This window comes from Melospiza melodia, chromosome 1 (assembly GCF_035770615.1).
Source record: "Melospiza melodia melodia isolate bMelMel2 chromosome 1, bMelMel2.pri, whole genome shotgun sequence".
In the NCBI taxonomy this organism is placed as follows: domain Eukaryota; kingdom Metazoa; phylum Chordata; class Aves; order Passeriformes; family Passerellidae; genus Melospiza; species Melospiza melodia.
In genome coordinates, this window is record NC_086194.1 from 109,472,739 (window position 1) to 109,490,159 (window position 17,421).

General features: G+C 41.9%; 1 protein-coding gene and 1 long non-coding RNA gene across 2 annotated transcripts; one reads left to right on the top strand and one right to left on the bottom strand.

Annotated features, from left to right (window-relative positions):
• Positions 1-50: 50 nt before the first annotated feature.
• LOC134422220 (uncharacterized) lies at positions 51-1,204 on the top strand. The gene is made up of 2 exons (XR_010028753.1): positions 51-283; positions 887-1,204. It is a non-coding gene; the product is annotated as an uncharacterized LOC134422220 (long non-coding RNA).
• Positions 1,205-1,381: 177 nt separating this feature from the next.
• On the bottom strand, positions 1,382-17,271 carry FH (fumarate hydratase). The gene is made up of 10 exons (XM_063164154.1): positions 17,149-17,271; positions 10,589-10,723; positions 9,743-9,853; positions 8,119-8,295; positions 7,146-7,328; positions 6,015-6,180; positions 4,059-4,262; positions 2,693-2,820; positions 2,123-2,276; positions 1,382-1,589 (listed from the first exon to the last, which is right to left on the bottom strand). Exons 1-10 carry the CDS (start codon positions 17,269-17,271, stop codon positions 1,447-1,449), a joined length of 1,524 nt encoding a protein of 507 aa, XP_063020224.1. The 3' UTR covers positions 1,382-1,446.
• Positions 17,272-17,421: the final 150 nt, after the last annotated feature.

Here is a 17,421-nt window from a genome sequence, read left to right on the forward strand (position 1 = left end):
GCGGAGGAAGGGCCGAGGGAAGCAGGAAGCGCTGTGCCGGCGGCGCAGCCGAGTTGCCGGCCCCGCCGAGCTGCCAACCTCGCTGAGCTGCCCGTCCCGCCGAGCTGCCGACCACGCTGGCTGGCGCCGAGCTTCAGCGGCCCTGGGCCGCACGGAGCCGCACGGAGCCGCAGCAGCCCCGCTCACGGACACGCTGTCCTCCCTCAGCACAGCCCGTAGGCAGCCGCTGGGCCTGCACCGCCTGCTGGCAATGTAGGATCACCCCCATAAGGTTCATCATCAGGTCAGCTGATCTGTCAAAAATGGCAGGAAAACATACAAAGTGTACCAACACCGCGCTATGAATCGGGAATAGTGGGGCCAGCAGGGTAAGGGCAGGGATTGTCTCCCATGGACTCGGCCCTGCTGAGGCCACAGCTGGAGTGCCATGTCCAGTTCTGGGGTGCTCAATTCAGGACGGACATGGAGGTGCTGGAGCAAGCCCACAGAAAGGCAACAAAGCCGATGAAGGGTCTGCAGCACAGGTGCCATGAGCCGCTGAGGGAGCTAGGGGTGCTGAGCCTGGCAAAAACGAGGCTCAGGAGAGACCTTTAATCACTCTCTACAACCACGTGAAAGTGGGGTTTAGCCAGGTGGGAGTTGGGCTCTTCTCCCAGGTAAGAGGTGACAGGACAAAAGGGCACAGTCTTAAGGTGCACCAGGGGAGGTTTAGGCTGGACATTACAATGATTTCTTCACAGAAAGGATGCTTAGATATGGGAATGGACCATCCAGGGAGGTAGTAGAGATGGCTTGTTTTAGCTTTTGTATTTTTCAGATGCTGTACTGCCTTAAGTGTGTAACTCAGTAACACTTTATATGAAGTTCAGAGTTCTCTTCATTTTAGTTCAACAAAACAATCCTTTTCCGGCAAGATCCAAGGACACTGTTGGACACTGTTGCAGCTTCAGCCCCAAAAAGTAAAAACAGAGATGAGGAGAGCAATTTGGGAGGACAGGACATCATAACCTGAAGGTGTAATTGGACAACTGACCCCAATGTGTAAATGGACCAAAACTTATAAAACTGTGAAAACTCATGATTGGTTGCCCTTCGTGTGTCCAACTTGGGTCCATCTTGGGCAGAGCCGTGGCCAGGCTCTTGTACAGCCCAAAGTGTATCCTTTGAAGGCCTTTTAATAAATAGCTACTTCATTCCTTCTTAATTCTGTCTAGCCTCTGTTCCAGGTGAGCCTCTTGAGGCATTATCAGTTCAGTCACTGTCCATGGAGGTGTTTAAGGGAAGACAGGATGTGGCACTCAGTGCCATCATCTAGCTGACACACTGGCGCTCAGTCATAGGTTGGGCTCAGTCATCTCAGAGGATTTTTCCAACTAATGGATTATATTATATCATATTTATTTATTTTTCTATATTAAGAACACTTTTTTTTTTTTTTAACAGAAGTTACTGAGGACCTAACATGTCTTTAGGCTTCACCCACTGATCAAACTGCTCTGATGTAAGGAATCCCAGCTTTATAGCAGCTTCTTTTAACGTTGTCCCTTCTTTGTGCGCTGTTTTGGCGATCTTGGCTGCTTTATCATATCCTGTTACAAAACAAAACCAACAAATTATCCATTTGCAATTTTAGATGATTCATCAGAGGTGAGAGAAAAGTGGGACACAGTCTTTGGAAAATTATTTACTAGGCATTACTATTACTGCTTAACTCAATTTGCAGGAAATGCACACAAAATGTTTACTCCTTACTTGAACTGAAAGTAGATTTGTTACTCTTGTCTTCATTAATTTAGATCAAAGATATACGGGAACTTCTCATTTAATAAAACCTCCTATTGTAATCTTTCACTCAACCTCTAATAATGATAATTTAGGAAAACAGGGACATAAATTCTCCCAGTCTCCTTTGGACTCTGATCAGTTATTTTTCTAACACCCTGGCCTGGCCACTGCAAGGAGAACACAGCTTTTACAACATCAACTGGTGATGCTCAAGTAAGTTAACTTTTGACCTGACTTGGCCTTACAAACATTGTGACAACACAAATGAAGTGTACAAAATACTGTTACCACAAAATATTTTGGTATGTTCTGGGAAGTTTTTGAGCCTTAAACCTACCTATATGTGGGTTCAGTGCTGTTACCAACATCAGAGATTCATTCATCAGTTTGTTGATCCTATCCGTATTGGCTTGGATTCCAACTACACAGTTGTCAGTGAAAGAAACACACACATCTCCTAGAAGTCTTGCAGAGTTTAAAACATTTTTAATCTAACAAGACAAAGAAAGAAATACCAATTATTTAATTCAGATACTGCTAGTTGCACATTCTGGCACCTTTGCTCATAACCAGTACCCTCCCTGCAATTTCAATTTATTTAACAGGTTTTTTTCCTTCCAGTATCTGAAGGAGGCCCACAGGGAAGGCAGAGAGGGACTCTTTGTCAGGACCTGTAGTGATAGGACAAGGAGCAGTGGATATAGACTGGAAGAGGGGTAATTAGGCTCAGTATCAGGAAGAAATTCTTTACTATGAGGGTAGTAAGACACTGGAACAGTATCTGAGGGATGCTGCGGATGCCCCAACCTTGGCAGTGTTCACTGAGGGCTTTTTCTGTCTGTAAGCTATCTGACTGTACAAACAGTTACTTAAAAACTCCTAGATATGTAAAACTTTATGAACTTACCATCATGGGCTTAAAGACATTCAGTTCAAAGTGTCCATTGCTTCCTCCTACAGTAACAGCAACATGATTTCCCATAACCTGGGCTGCCACCATAGTCACAGCCTCACACTGCGTAGGGTTCACTTTTCCTGGTTGTGAAAGGGAGAGAAAAAGGTTACCAAAGGAGAAGGATGGGGAAAAGCCAACCAATCAACAAGGCCAGCAGCCTTTTACTGAATCACATTCAATAGAAAATGTTTTGTAAAAGGTAACTTGTCTTACTCCTCTGTATCTGTGCACCACAGAAAATAAAGTTATTTCCACAAATAATATTAAATTGAATGTACTATTCCAGTATTTTCAGCAAGGAGTTGTAAAACAGCTATGGCTGCTTCAGCAGTCTCCCAAGACACTGACAGCTTGAGGATGAGCTCAACAGCTCAATGTGCATGAGCTGAAGAGCTGTTCATTACCACAGTTCTTAACAGTCAAGAGATTATCACCAGTCTTTACATGTGCAAGTTGGCATTTCTGGGAGACCCCTACCAAATCCTACTCAGCTCAAGGAAAGTATTACTGATGTGTTAGAATTACTTTGTGACAAAGTTAGTACACTCTGTCAGAAAAAAAGGCAAAACAGAAAAACCCAAAAATCAATCCCCTGCCAAACCAAACACACCAAGTTAGAGTGGTCTCCAAGCAAATTTGTTTTATGGTTTTATCATTTAATTTTTAGACACAATCCTAGTAAGAACATTCACTGTCTGCCTTTTTGGAGACAGGTATGTTCATGACCTATTTCTTTTATAGTTTATGATGTAAAGGAGGAACAACTTAGAATAGTTTTGGATATACAATATTCATATGTACAGATATACAATAATCACATGTACATACTTTTTTAGGAGAGGAATGATTACTATTATTATTCCTTTCTTCCTTATCCTCCCATACAATGAGATCATTGCAGAAGGGAAAATACAAGTGCATAACACTAATTATACCAGGAAGTAGAGACCAAAGTCAAGTTACACGACAGTATTGCTACAATTCACAGATTAAAGATTATTTCAGAAAAGCCTTTACCTAAAAATTGTAGAGATCTTGCAATTCTAAAAGAAAGCTCTGGGAAGTACGCTTGTGTTAATAAAGCCATATTCTTACAGATACTACACTCCCCCATACACTTGCCAGCACACAGCTGTGCAAGCATTTTTATGAACAGGGGTTTTGGTAAAATAGGGCAGTAGATAAAACCTGAGAGAATCACAGACTGACTGACATTTGTGAGAGTGTTTGGTAAACATCTGTTAAAAGACAGTGGTCTAAAAAAAAAAAAAAAAGAAAAAAGGAACATGTCCTTTTTCTCTGCATGTATTCTCTGTACCTGGCATGATGCTGCTCCCTGGCTCATTTTCAGGCAGGATGAGCTCCCCCAGCCCAGAGCGTGGCCCCGAGCCCAGGAAGCGAATGTCATTGGCAATTTTCATCAGACTGCACGCCACTGTGTTCATGGCTCCACTGAGCTCCACCAGGGCATCGTGAGCTGCAAGAGCTTCAAACTTATTGGGAGCAGTGACAAAAGGCAAACCTACAGGGACACAGAGGGTGTAAACATTAAACCAGTGAAGCACTTCCTTGCAGACATAAACCAGACAATCAAACACGTAACTGGCTTAATAAAAAATTAAAAATTAACAACCCTGTAAGATCATCTCTTTCCACTAGAGCTTTCTTCATAAACATATTTCTTAAAGTAAATTAAATACAAAAAGACATAATGAAAGTCATTAAAATACAGAAGAGTATAAAATTTGAGCATCCACCTACAACAAAGGTACAAATTTCAACCCTTCATAGTGTGTTGCATTCTAAGCACTGCTTCTGCACCACAGTGCTTTGTGGATGTCAATAACCTTTCGAAAGTTACCCCAACTTAGGCATTTCTTGCATTAAATCAAGTTAGACACTTTAGATTGTTAATTACTGTGATGCTTTCAGCAATAAAAATAGATGTTTCTGCAGCATAGTGAAGGCACTAGGATAAGTAAGAAGTAATCACAATGGAGGGAACAATAAACCAGCCAGAACATGGGAAAGCTGGATCAGACTTGGGAGGATGCCTGGCAACAGCAAGAGCACAGGAGTACAGCAATGGAAGAACAGATCTGTTTATGTTAATTAAATGCCTGAGATGTAAGCCTAGGTTCCATGATGAAAAACATTCCTTCAGGACTTTGCCCTGAAGGGGCAGTCCCAGCAGAATGAGACTGTAAAAAATTACAGACATCACTAAGGACTGACTGTGGGCTGGATTTCTGTCCCCCAGAACGACTGATCTGAGCTTTCAGCACCAGTTCAAAGGAGAGCAGCATGATTCCTGTAACTTCCAGTGTTTTGCACTTCCTGCCAAACACCGAATCCCACCCAGATTGCATGGACTTGTGAACTGCACAGCTGCCTTCTGTTAGTTAGAGAGGTCTATCCAAACTCCTCCTTTTGTTTTTGCCAATAGCCACCCTCTATAAGAGCATAAGGAACTTCAGGAGTCTGCCCTACTCATACAATTTGCCCATACAGGATCCAAAACACCCACTGACATGGGAGAGCTTCCTAACACCACCAAAACATGCCCTGTACTGCTCCTGACAGCTGTTGTTTACAGCTAGTTACTTCTCTTTCAGGGTACAAGACAGTCTTGACCCTCTGGAACACAGTGAATAATAAACCCATTAAATCAAAAATACTGTCACTAAGCAACTTCAGATTTTACAGCAAATGTAAATGACAGATGTACACATTTGTAGGGGGGGGCATTTTGAAAACTGATACTGTAACACAAAAGATCTGGTTTAGAGATCAAAAATCTCAAGTGCATGGTAAATTAAGTTGTAAGATCTATAAAGACACAATTAAAAAAAAAATCAGTTAACTTTTACTCTTTCATATGAAAAAAACAGAGTGGCTTTGGAAGCATTTTTTTCCTTCTTTTGCACCAAGTTGCTGTAAATTAAGAGAGCCAGAGGAGCAAAGATCAAGACAGAAGCATTATAGTTGGGCTAATAATAGAAGTCTGAAACTGTATCCATATCCAGAGAGCCTTGCTTGCATAAACACCATCACTTCAGTCACTTTCAATGCACTGAGTACACTTTAAAAAAATTACACAAAAAGCACAAAGTAGAAGGCATGTAACACATGGCATTAACAAAAGCTTCACATTAAAATATAAATAGAGTTTAAGCTTATGAGAAGTATGAAACTGGGCAGATTTAGCTTGAATCTGACTGCATATCACACACACTGCTTTACTGATACCTCACTCCCACATATTGTTTCTCACCCGTCAGTTCAGCCACTTTAGCAGCAACTTTCTCAGCAAAGCCAACCCTTGTGTTCAAGCCCGTGCCGACTGCAGTGCCGCCAGCTGCCAGCTGGTACACCCTTGGCATGCTGGATTCAATCCTGGCCACGCCGTACTTGATTTGCTGCACATAGCCACTAAACTCCTTTGAAAGAAAGGAGGACAAGTTTAAGGAACAAAGGCAACAAGCAAGAATAAGCATCCAGATTATTTAGATTTTTAACGTGATTTGACTAATTCCTTTAAAAACCTGAAAGCATTGAGCTTCACCCAAATGCTAAACCTAAGCATGTTTTCATTAAGAGGGAAAGTATGCACCTATTAAAGGACTGGTCCCATGCACCAAAAAATTATACATTAAACCAATCTTAATATAGAAAGACATAATATACACAATTATACATAATGCATCCTTCTCTCACTTTTTATCTTAGTTGCGTACTTAGCAGGATCTGATTCCATAGTAAATCAGCTCCAACATTACATTAATGTTCTCAAAGAACAAATAGAGAAATGGATCTTGGGCTTTGATCACTTAATTTTAGTTAGGAAAAACCCCACCTGTGCATTCTTGGAAAAAGTCCATAAATTCTACTGCTGTTCTATTGATTCAGTTTAATTAATTACTAAATTACTGTAATATAAGCCATTCTTGACAAAATTATATCATTTGCCATCTTTTGTATATATATATGCATATTTATACACAGAAGTTTATGCATTGAAAATTTTCATTCACAATATGTAGTAGTTTTGTGTATTGGCAAAACATAACTTACATAAATTTACAGATTACAGACAACAACTACCTGTTCCCTGCAAAGTCAGTGAAACAGAAAAACTATGCTGTGCATCTGGTAATGAAACATAATTTAAAAATAATTTATATTTTATTACTGTTAGAAATAAAATACATATGGGGAAAAATTAATAAAAATTATGATGCATATATTACAGTTCAGCATATTCAGCAAACTCCAGTACACACTGAAAATACTCAGGCTGAGATTCAGACATTTTCCTATATTTTATCCTAAACTATCAATTTAATTTAGGCATCCTTAAGTTTAAATTTCCCAAAGAAAGGCATAATTTAAAATTTTTTTTTACCTGCCCAAGTGTAAGTGGAACAGCATCTTGTGTATGAGTGCGCCCTATTTTAATGATTTGGGAAAACTCTTTGGATTTCCCTTCAAGTGCATTCTGTAGCTTCTTTAATCCAGGTAACAAGACCTCATTAACCTCCTGGGCAGCAGCAATATGCATTGCTGTTGGGAAAGTGTCATTTGAACTCTGTGGAAAAAAATCAAGAATGTTAATTTACAAGCTCTTCTCACCATTGCTGCTGTAAGAGGTACATGTGTGGCTTTATTCTCGTTATCTCATAAATTATTAGGAACTAAACTAAGAGTAAGCAACTTAGGGGCGTTCCACAAGGTCAGTTTCTTCTTGATAAATCAACTTTTTACGAATACACCCACAGAAAGTTAAATTTAATACATTATTCATAACAACCTTGGGACAAAAAAAAAAGAACTACTATAGTAGTAATGAGAGATGGCTAACAAATGGACAGATGATTTTGAAGGAGTTGTAGGTGACTTTAAAACACACATGTTGCTTTGATAATGTTAAATCCATCATTCACAGAATACTGAGTAAGCACAAAGGATCAGGAAGGGAAACAACCAAGTCAGTGGCTTAACCTTTCCTTCAAAGTAGATGACGTTTAAGAGAGAAGCATAATAAAAATGCTTACCATGATCCAACTTTTAGAAACTGGACGTATATTTAACATCTTTAAGACTGTAGCAGTGGTTCTCACAAGGCAACCACTGCCTAATACATTATGCATGAATTTAACTATCATGAATTAATTAGAAGTTTTTAATCTGAAAAGCTCATACTGTCACTGAAAAACGTCTTAAAGTTCATTTGAACTGAAAAAAAACAGAAAATTGTTATCAACGTCGTCCATCAAACATTTTTTAACATAAACAGTGGATACAAGAAAACTCAAAATTCACAATTTAAAGACACAAAACTTTTGAAACTAAAAGCAGTATAAAACAAGTCTAACAACCTGGCTTTTGTTAACATGATCATTTGGATGCACTGGCATTTTGCTTCCCAGTGTCCCTCCCATTATCTCAATAGCTCTGTTGCTGATGACTTCATTGACATTCATATTGGTTTGAGTTCCAGACCCAGTCTGCCACACCACCAAAGGGAAGTGATCATTTAATTTTCCTTCAGCTACCTATAATCAAAAAAAACAGAAAAAAATGTTCCACTGGAATAAAAAAACCAACAAAACTTGAAAATTTTATTGCCATGATTAAAATTATGCTCTCAGTTATATTTTTTTCATTTACATATAGCAATTAGTGAATTTACACTAGAATAATTAAGATGTTTTTATGTAATACCAGATAATAGAAGATAAAAAAACACTTGCTATGCTTTTTGAAGATTGAATTGTGAAATATATAGAGATATACAGAATTTGATTTCATGATCTACAGACAAAGTATTTTTGAAAGGTACTTTTGGTTACATTTTCTCTCTCAGTAACTGGACTCTGGTATCTCTCAATAAAGAAATTTCATGCAGGGAAGTTCTTACACCTCTTACACCTGCAGACATTACTTGCTGCATCAATGAAGCCAGCAGATGGCTGTCAGTCTCAAACACCTCCTTTTTGTAAGGCATTCTCGTTTTTGATCAATATTTTCTGGAGCCTGTTGAATCTTAAGACACATTCAGAGTGTTTTCTAAACATTGTTTGTCATAGTACCAAAATCTGTGCTCAGAAGTATCACCCCACACATATTATCCTCAGAAAAAGGAGCTGTTGTCACAAAGGAGTTGTAGTCACAACTCTGAGGCTTGACAGTCAGATTACCAGGATACATCAGTCCTCCTGGAGTCATGTTCAAGAAAGGATCTTCTGTATTTCCCATCATATACAGGAGCAACGTTCCCACCTCCAAGAGTAACGTGATTCCTCTTTTTATTTAAGTCGTGTTAGAGAATTATTTTGGAGGTGAGGAAAAGTGTATCTCAGCAAGGGTGTTTTTAGAATACAATAAAGAAAGCCATAAACAACTTTCAGAATTTATGGATCTAAACTAAGGAGCCTTAATCCACCAAATCTTCTAATGCACCCTTCTAATTCCCCTTTAACTAGGGGAATCTTCTAATCTTCTAATTACCCTTTAACTAGAGGAACCCTAAAAATCAGAAGAGCATGGATATATTCTGGAGTTCCCCAAAGCTACTGGGCGTTCGGACTTTAGGTGATACAGCTGTTAGGAAAAGGATACAGCTTCTGCCACCACTGAAATATTTTTAAGCTAGTCAGGACAAGAAAACTCTGTTAAAAATGCTTCTCGATAAACAAATCTGTTTGATTTGATTTATTCAAAGCAAAACACCTGTTATTATCACACCTCAAATAACTATCACTCACAATTCTGCACTTGGGCGGCATTTATCAACATGCATTTGAACATTCTATCATTTCTTTACATGCAAGAAAGAAAATAGTAACATATCATATTGAGTAAATTATCTCTGGAGAACAAGATTTACTAACAGGAAATGCTTTCCTCTAACAATCTGAGCAATGCAATCCCCCACCCTCCTGAGAAAAGCTCAACACAAACACAGTGGCAGTTGCAGCATTTTGAACAGCTCATTCCTACCTCATTTGCTGCCTGCACAATGGCTTTAGCAATCTTGGGGTCGAGACCATAGTCTTGATTTACTTCAGCAGCTGCTCTCTTCAAGATGCCAAAAGCCCTTATGACCTGGACCTGAGACACAAGGGTAAGTTTAAACACACGGTTTCTGTCCCCCCAAAGGATATGTCATCAATTTATAGTGCATGTCTAGTTCTAAACCAAACTGCTGCTGATCTTAAACCCAGCAGCAATCCATCAGCCAAGCCAGAGAGCAATCAGCTCATCTGGGATTATGTTCCCACCAACAGCAACACTGACCCAAACAGCCCCGAGGGCAGCACACAGCTCCTTCTGCAAGGCCAGGCATGCTCTGTGTGTCAAAAGTCATGTGCATTCGAATTGAACTGGTTCCATTTCTAAAACAGCCCTTTGAAGGAAAACTGACAAATTTCAGTACATGGAGATTCAGTATATGACAAAGCATGTGCACATTAATGGCCTATGCACAGCTACACATGACAAATTAAGTTTATATCAACTTGTGCTATACTAGACTACTTCAATAACAAACTAGATAACTTCATTTGCTTTTTCAGCCTTGTAAAGATGAAAGACAGATTTCTATTCATCCTGGTTATTAAAAAATAAAGCAACACCATAAAATTATTCAAGATTTAATTTATTTAAACACAACAAGAAATACTTCCACCACAATAATATATTGCTATAAAATTTCTACCTTTAACTAAAATTCAAAGTTGTTCACACTTCCAGCAAAAGCCTGAGAAGAAGGTATTTAGAGGGTATTCACTTTCACATACAAAACATACTCTAGAAAAGAAGAGAACACAGATTTGAATTACTTACTGGCATCCTTTCTGAAACACCTCCAATCTTGAAGTTCATTGTAGATCTCACGGTTTGGGCACCATAGTATTTGTCACTTGGGACCTTCAGTTCACCAAAGGTATCATATTCTATCCTGAAAGCCTCTTGAGAAGACTATAGAAAAGGGGAAAAAAATTTTAAAAAACTCAGGCAATCAGTATATCCTATTTGAAAGCAAGTAGTCAAGAGAAAGAAGATGGAAAAAACTGCAAAGCCAAGACATGCAGCTAGTCACAGGTGTCCCTAATTACATCTGGAAAGTTGACACTGTCCTAGTTTGAGCAGCTGTCTCAGCAGAATTCACAAGTACAAACCATGTACCATTGTCACGTCCTGCTGCAGTGAGGGGCACAACAACTGCCCGGGCCCCAAGGCTCAGACCCCAGGCAGCCACCGACCGCCAGCAGGGAAAGGAAGGCAACAGGATGTGCCTTGGTTTACCAAAATCCAGGGTCCTCCATTATGCCAGGGACCAAGACAAGAATGAGGGAATACGGCCAAGGGTTTTATATGGGTGGAGTTTAGGGTCGGGGTCCAATAGTAAAAGGAGCAGGAGACTCCAAAGGGGTGGATCGGGGAAGACAACCAATGCAAAAGCCAAGGCGGGAACATTGCAGGGGGATTGAAACCAATGAGGGTCCGGGAACAGAAGAACATTCTGGGGCCATTCCTCATTTGACAAAATGGGGCGGAGCGTCTTTCCCCGGGCTTGTGGAGGCACTCCGCACAGGGTGGAGGGGCAGAACCTTCTTCAAATCTTCTTCAAATCTTCTTTAAATCTTCTTCAAATCTTCTTTAAATCACGCCCCTCGCCCGATGCTGTCTGTCTGGGTAGAATCCTTACCTCCTGGGGCAGGGACGCTCCACAATTCCCCCTTTTTTATTTCTTTTTGAAACAGGGAATAATCTTTAAGTTAGGGCCCTAGAATATTCTTAAACTTAAATTACTTAATACTTATGGGATAACTTATAGAGGGACTGCCACAACTCATAAAGGAGCTCATAGAGACATAATAACGAACAGTAAAATACAATTGACAATGACAATTATAGAACTAATAATTTTAGCTAAACTTGTGACTTCAACCAATCTCAATGGGAAGATTAAATGTGAAAGGGACACAAATAAGAAATTCATTTTGACATATGTAAAGAGTAGAAGGTATAGGCAAAAGTAAGTTTAACATAATGATTAATGCAACACTTAATTAAAGCCTTCTCTTTCATCGCTCTGTTTTCAACTTAATACCCTTATTCTTAGTAAACCACTCCTCCTTTTTGCTCACTCTCTCACTGTCCCCCTTCTCTTTTTCCTTCTTCCTCCTCCCCTTCTCTTCCCTTCAACAGTCTTTCAAGAACTCTATATTATCACCCCTCCTGATATATATCTACTACATCTATAGGTATAGTAGATATACTATGCCTAAGTGTTATTTTATGTAATATTTATGTATGGTAACATTTCTATGTCATGTATCCACCTAGCATCTGTTATTATCTAACACAGGCACGGCTAAATTCATTTTACCTGACAGTAATTTATTACTTTTTGTAGAACAGCCCAATAATTTGTGATGATGTAATCACATTCATATGCAGCTCTACAAAGATTATGGAACTGACAAGAAGTGAGAACAGTTTACTCTTCCTCTTTCCACACCTTGGTTTAAAAAGTCCCAATTTTCTGTGAGAAAGGTATTAATCCTTTCCCAGGAGAGGAAGTTACCTTCTTTCAGAGTCCTCAGGAAGGGGGAGAAGTCTTTATTTATTTCTTTATCATGGATAGAGTAAAACAATCTCAGCCCTGTAGGCAGGGAATATACATTTACAATGCTGGGTCCCTGACATAACCAGGGGTGACTGACATGACTCAGGGCTGAGTCTTTGGGAAACAAACCTCTTATCAATAAAGTCAAGTCAGTCTTCCAGTGCAGTGAAAGAAGAAAATCAAATGCCAGGAACTATCAAGAAAAGCAGAGGATACAAAGAGAAACACTGCTGTGCCACCATGATTCATTGCCAGTCTGAGGTCTTTGTGCAGATTTCATTCTTTCATCCCCAAAATATGTATTACTGGAAACAGTTCAAAGGCAATAAAGTTGACAAAAGGTAGGGAACAGCTTTCTTAAGACAAGTGACTTTTTTGTTCAGAAAAAAAGATAACCTGGGGACTGAAGGAAACTGAGGTATAACCAGTATTAACTGCTCACGGTCTCTTCCAATACAAAATACAGGAGCCCTAACATGCTTCTAGGAGTCAGGTTCAAGCCCTAACGTGCTTGTAGGAGTCAGGTTCAAGGCAAGGGAAAGGGAGCAGCCCTTCACACAAGTCACAGACTGAGACAACTCCTTGCCAGCTGATGCTGAGGATGCAAGAAGTCCACCAGACTTCAGGGAAGATGAGACAAACCCTCAGAAGAAAGATCTAAACTGGGTTATCCCACAGACTCAGGAAACTCCCTGATGTGAAAATCATAGAATCATTAAGGTGGGAAAAGTCCCCCTAGATCATTAAGTCCAATCTCTGACCAAACATCCCCATGTCAACCAAACCACAGCACTAAGAGCCATATCCACTTATTTAATGAACAATTCCAGGGACAGTGATTCCACCACTTCCTGGGCAGCCTGCTCCAATGTCTGATCATCCTTCCAGTGAACAAGTTCTTCCTGATGTCCAACATGAACCTTCCCTGGGGTGCAGCCTGAGGCCATTTCCAGTCATTGAGGGAGAAGAGGCCAACCCCCATCTGGCTGCAGCCTCCTTTCAGGAGCTGTAGAGAGTGATAAGGTCTCCCCAAGACCCCTTTTCTCCAGGTTAAACACCCCCAGCTCCCTCAGCTGCTCCTCACAGGACTCGTGCTCAGAGCCTTCACCAGCTTCACTGCCCTTCTCTGGACTCACTCCAGCACCTCAATGTCCTTCCAGAATTGAGAGGCCCAGAACTGGACACAGGACTCAAGGTGTGACCTTAGCAGTGCTGAGTACACAAAGAGTTTGGGTGAGAAAATGGGGAAAGCATCATCTATGTTCACACAATTCTTACTCTTCCTCAGGAGTCCACTTCTGAAGTCAGACTATTCCTCTCTCTTCTTTGCTCATTTTACTTGCTCCTTCTTTAGTGAACACTTTAGAGAACACTCTCTCAGTGCTCTTGGACAGAAGCACAGCTGGGTATTGGCCAGAACACCCTCTGACCTTCTTGTTTGCATCACCACGGATGGCAAGCTGCAGCAGAGAGAGGAAAATGTCCCAGCCTCTCTACTGTCATTCCCAGATGGAGACACTCTGCCATCAGGTATCATCAGTGACATACCAGAGACACGAGCCCTGCTCACTTAGAGTACTTTGGACGAGGTGGTGCCTGTGAACTGGGGGAAACTGCAGCCCAGCTCAAAACAAGGGTTAGCTCTCACATGGCTATCCTGCTCCCCACATCTTGTGTGTTGGCTGATGCTCACCCAGGCACTGACTCCTCAAGAACAGAAAGCTTACTGTGGAAGAGTAACTAATTCCTATGTTATTTAATCCTCTTTGTCCTGCTTGAGTCACTTAGCATTCATTTACATGCTACCAAGAAACAGAACACAGTAAATGCTTCTTTAGTATATCACTACCAAAAATGTTTAATCGGGATATCTGTGGGTCTTCATGTCAGCACATTAGTATTCCATCGGTTGGGATCATTGACTGTCTTCAAAATCCCTGCTTTTGACATTTGGACACCTTGTAAAAGCAGACAATGCAAAGCTTTCACAGAGCTGGATAAGCAGAAGCCATTCAGCTCCAAACCCAGCTCCCAAGATCATCAGTGGTTTAATAACCCAAAGTATTCACCCTCAAACAACATAAAAAGTTTAATCGCTGTAACCTTTTAGACAAAAAAAGCTAGCAGTTGCACAACTGATTCCTCAAACTTACATAATTCCAATGTCAACAATGATGAAACAAAGATAAATAGGATCAGTACATCCTTGTACAAGTACCTTTCAACAATGAAATCATTATTAAAAAAAAAAAGACAAAACCAACTTTCCTAGCCAATTCCACACTCATAAATTTCAATGAACAGGGCAAGGTGCTTTAAGAAGAATGTCACTTGCTGATTCTTGTTGTAACAGGTGCTATTGGGCAAAAGAGCAAAGTGATGTTTTTAATGCAGACTGAAGAACTGAGCTGCAGCATTACCCTCAGCCTGCAGCAGTGACTGTAACAAACATGATTCCCTCGCTCCTTGGGCAGAATTCAACTCCTTGAGCAGTTTTATGAGCTGAAGGTCCCAGCTCCTGTGTGTAAAGAGGTTTCTGAAGTCACCCCCTGACCCATGGACCAGCTGTAAAATGGGGCATCAGTGGCAGACTCCATCATCCCTGGGCCTCAGAAGAAGCCAAAAGGAGACTTGGAAACTCTGCCAGTAGCCAAAGCAAACTCCTGTGCTCACCTAATTTCTAACCTTGCTACAAGCAAGGCTCTGCTCACAATTACTATTCACCACATTTATAAAACTTTTTTTTTTCCTTAGAAGGCCTGACAAGGTGTGGTCAGCCCTCCAAAATCCCTAGAACCCAAACACAGTCCAAAGCTTACAGTTAGGCAAACAGAACTGTACTTTTGCCTTGCTGCGGGGCACCGATCAGAACTGATTGCACCATAACACACCAGCGAGACTCAAACAGCAGAACCACTGCAGTAATGCTTCCTGTGGAAAATTACATTCATTTATGGATGCAGCAACTTTTGCACATAAGTATTTCAATTCAAAGAAACATCAATTTTAGCATGTCAAAAGCAGTCTTTGAGGCCATCAGCATGGGGAATTTATGTTTTACTGCTCCCCTTCAGCAGATGAACAATATTTCCATTTTTAAGCATCATCTCTCTTTTGTAACATAATTTCAGTCACAAATTCTGAAATTTACCCTTTACAACCCAAACCTTTTACAATGTTCAGCTACAGAAGGACCACTATGACAATTCCATTTACAACATCTTGTGCAATTTAGCTCCAAGTAAAGGCAAGACAATAAACATACCAGGACAGCATGACTATTTGGTTGTATCTACATACACAATGTGTTTTAAAACAACTCTTGCTACTGAGAAAATCTCTACAAACATCAAAAACTGATGTCTTGGGTTTGTTGGGTGGCTGTTTTTTTAAATTTAAATATTGGTTAGTACATTTTTTTGGTGGTTCCTCTTTTACCTAAAAACATACAGAACTTTTCCTGTAAGAATTCAACAGCTGCTTGACTTCCTAGTCCACTGAGGGATGTTTTAAGCAGTGCTGTTATTTAAACTCCAGAAACTCACAACACACACAGGACTGGTCACATTTCTGACCCGCAAAGAGCAAAATACATCTCATTCTTGTAAGATTGCAAACCAGACTTATAAACGCCAGATTTTCAGCAAATGAACGAAGGCCATGATTTACAATGTTTTTCTCAGATAATGCCAAATGGCAAAATAGAAAAAGGGAACTATCCAACAGGTCAGTGGTTTGAGTTACATATTCTGCTCTGACACTGGGTTTTCTTATTTAGTTAAGTGTCACCCACCACAAAGGTTTTTCACTCACGGGAAAGCTTGTTTTTATCAAATGCTACTTTCTACAACTTCATCCACATTACAGATTGGAAACTGCTGTTCTAGATAAATTAACTAATTTAGTAATTTAGTACATTTAGTAAACTAAGGAATCGATAAAATCCTTAACACAGCACCTTCTGCTGAAATTCTTCTCACAGTTCACATTAACTCGTTTTAAGGAGTGAACTCACAAAGATACACCAGAGACTAAGGCTTCCATGCAACATCCAGCGCGTTAGAACCGAGACTTGAAGTTCTGTATCCAAACAGTGTTTCTGTTTCTATGCTGAACCGCTTGCAACAATCGAGTCCCACTCGCGTCCGAGCGGGACAATCAACTGATTATACACGAACATCTCCTGATGATGCTCGCTAGAAGCACCGGGCAGTTCTCAGCTGAAAGCCCCCTAGTTTTCAGGCAGCCCCAAAACTATTCTAATGACGAATATTCCCATTCCTGTGAGGATACAGCTTTTTATTATCTGCACCTTAACAGCTCCAAGAAAGCGCCAAGAACTCCCGTGGAAGCAGCGCCGCACAGCGCGGCTCTGCGGAGCGGGTCCCGCACCAACACCTTTGCTGCCCGGCGGCTCAGGGCCGTGCTCAGGGCCTCACTCTGCCCCGGGCCGGCGCCACGGCAGAGGGAGAGCTGCGCGCTGCACATCCCGGCCCGCCCAGCCGAGCCGAGCCGGGCCGGGCCGGGCCGGCCCGCAGGAAGGATGCGGGAAATGGCCGCAAAAGCCCGGCAGAGGATGGCGGACTCGTCTTCCCGGTGCCGGCGCGCTCCCGACGGAGCAGCACGCGGGATTACAGCCCGGACGCAGCCGGCGGCCGCGGTTCCCGCTGTCACCGCCCGCTCCCGCTGCCCGCGGGGCGGGGCGGAGCGAGGGCGGCCGGCGGTGGCGCTTAGAGGTCACGGTCCCCGCTCCCCTGCCCACGGGGCTCACCATGGCGGCGCGGGGCGGCGCCGGGATCCAGCGGCCGGCGGCAGGCAGCGGGGGCGGCGGGCAGGACAGGAGGAGGCCGGCGGAGCGGCCGAGGCGGCGGCAGGCGCGGAGTGAGCGATGCATGGTGGCGGGGGCCGGGAGCACCGCGGGGGCGGGAGGCGCGGCGGGACCGCCCCGGACGAGCGTCACGGAGCCCGCCGTGCCCGGCCCCGGAGGCTCCGCCGCGCCAATCGGCGGCTCCCGGAGCGGCGGCGGGCGCTGAGTGCGGGCCCG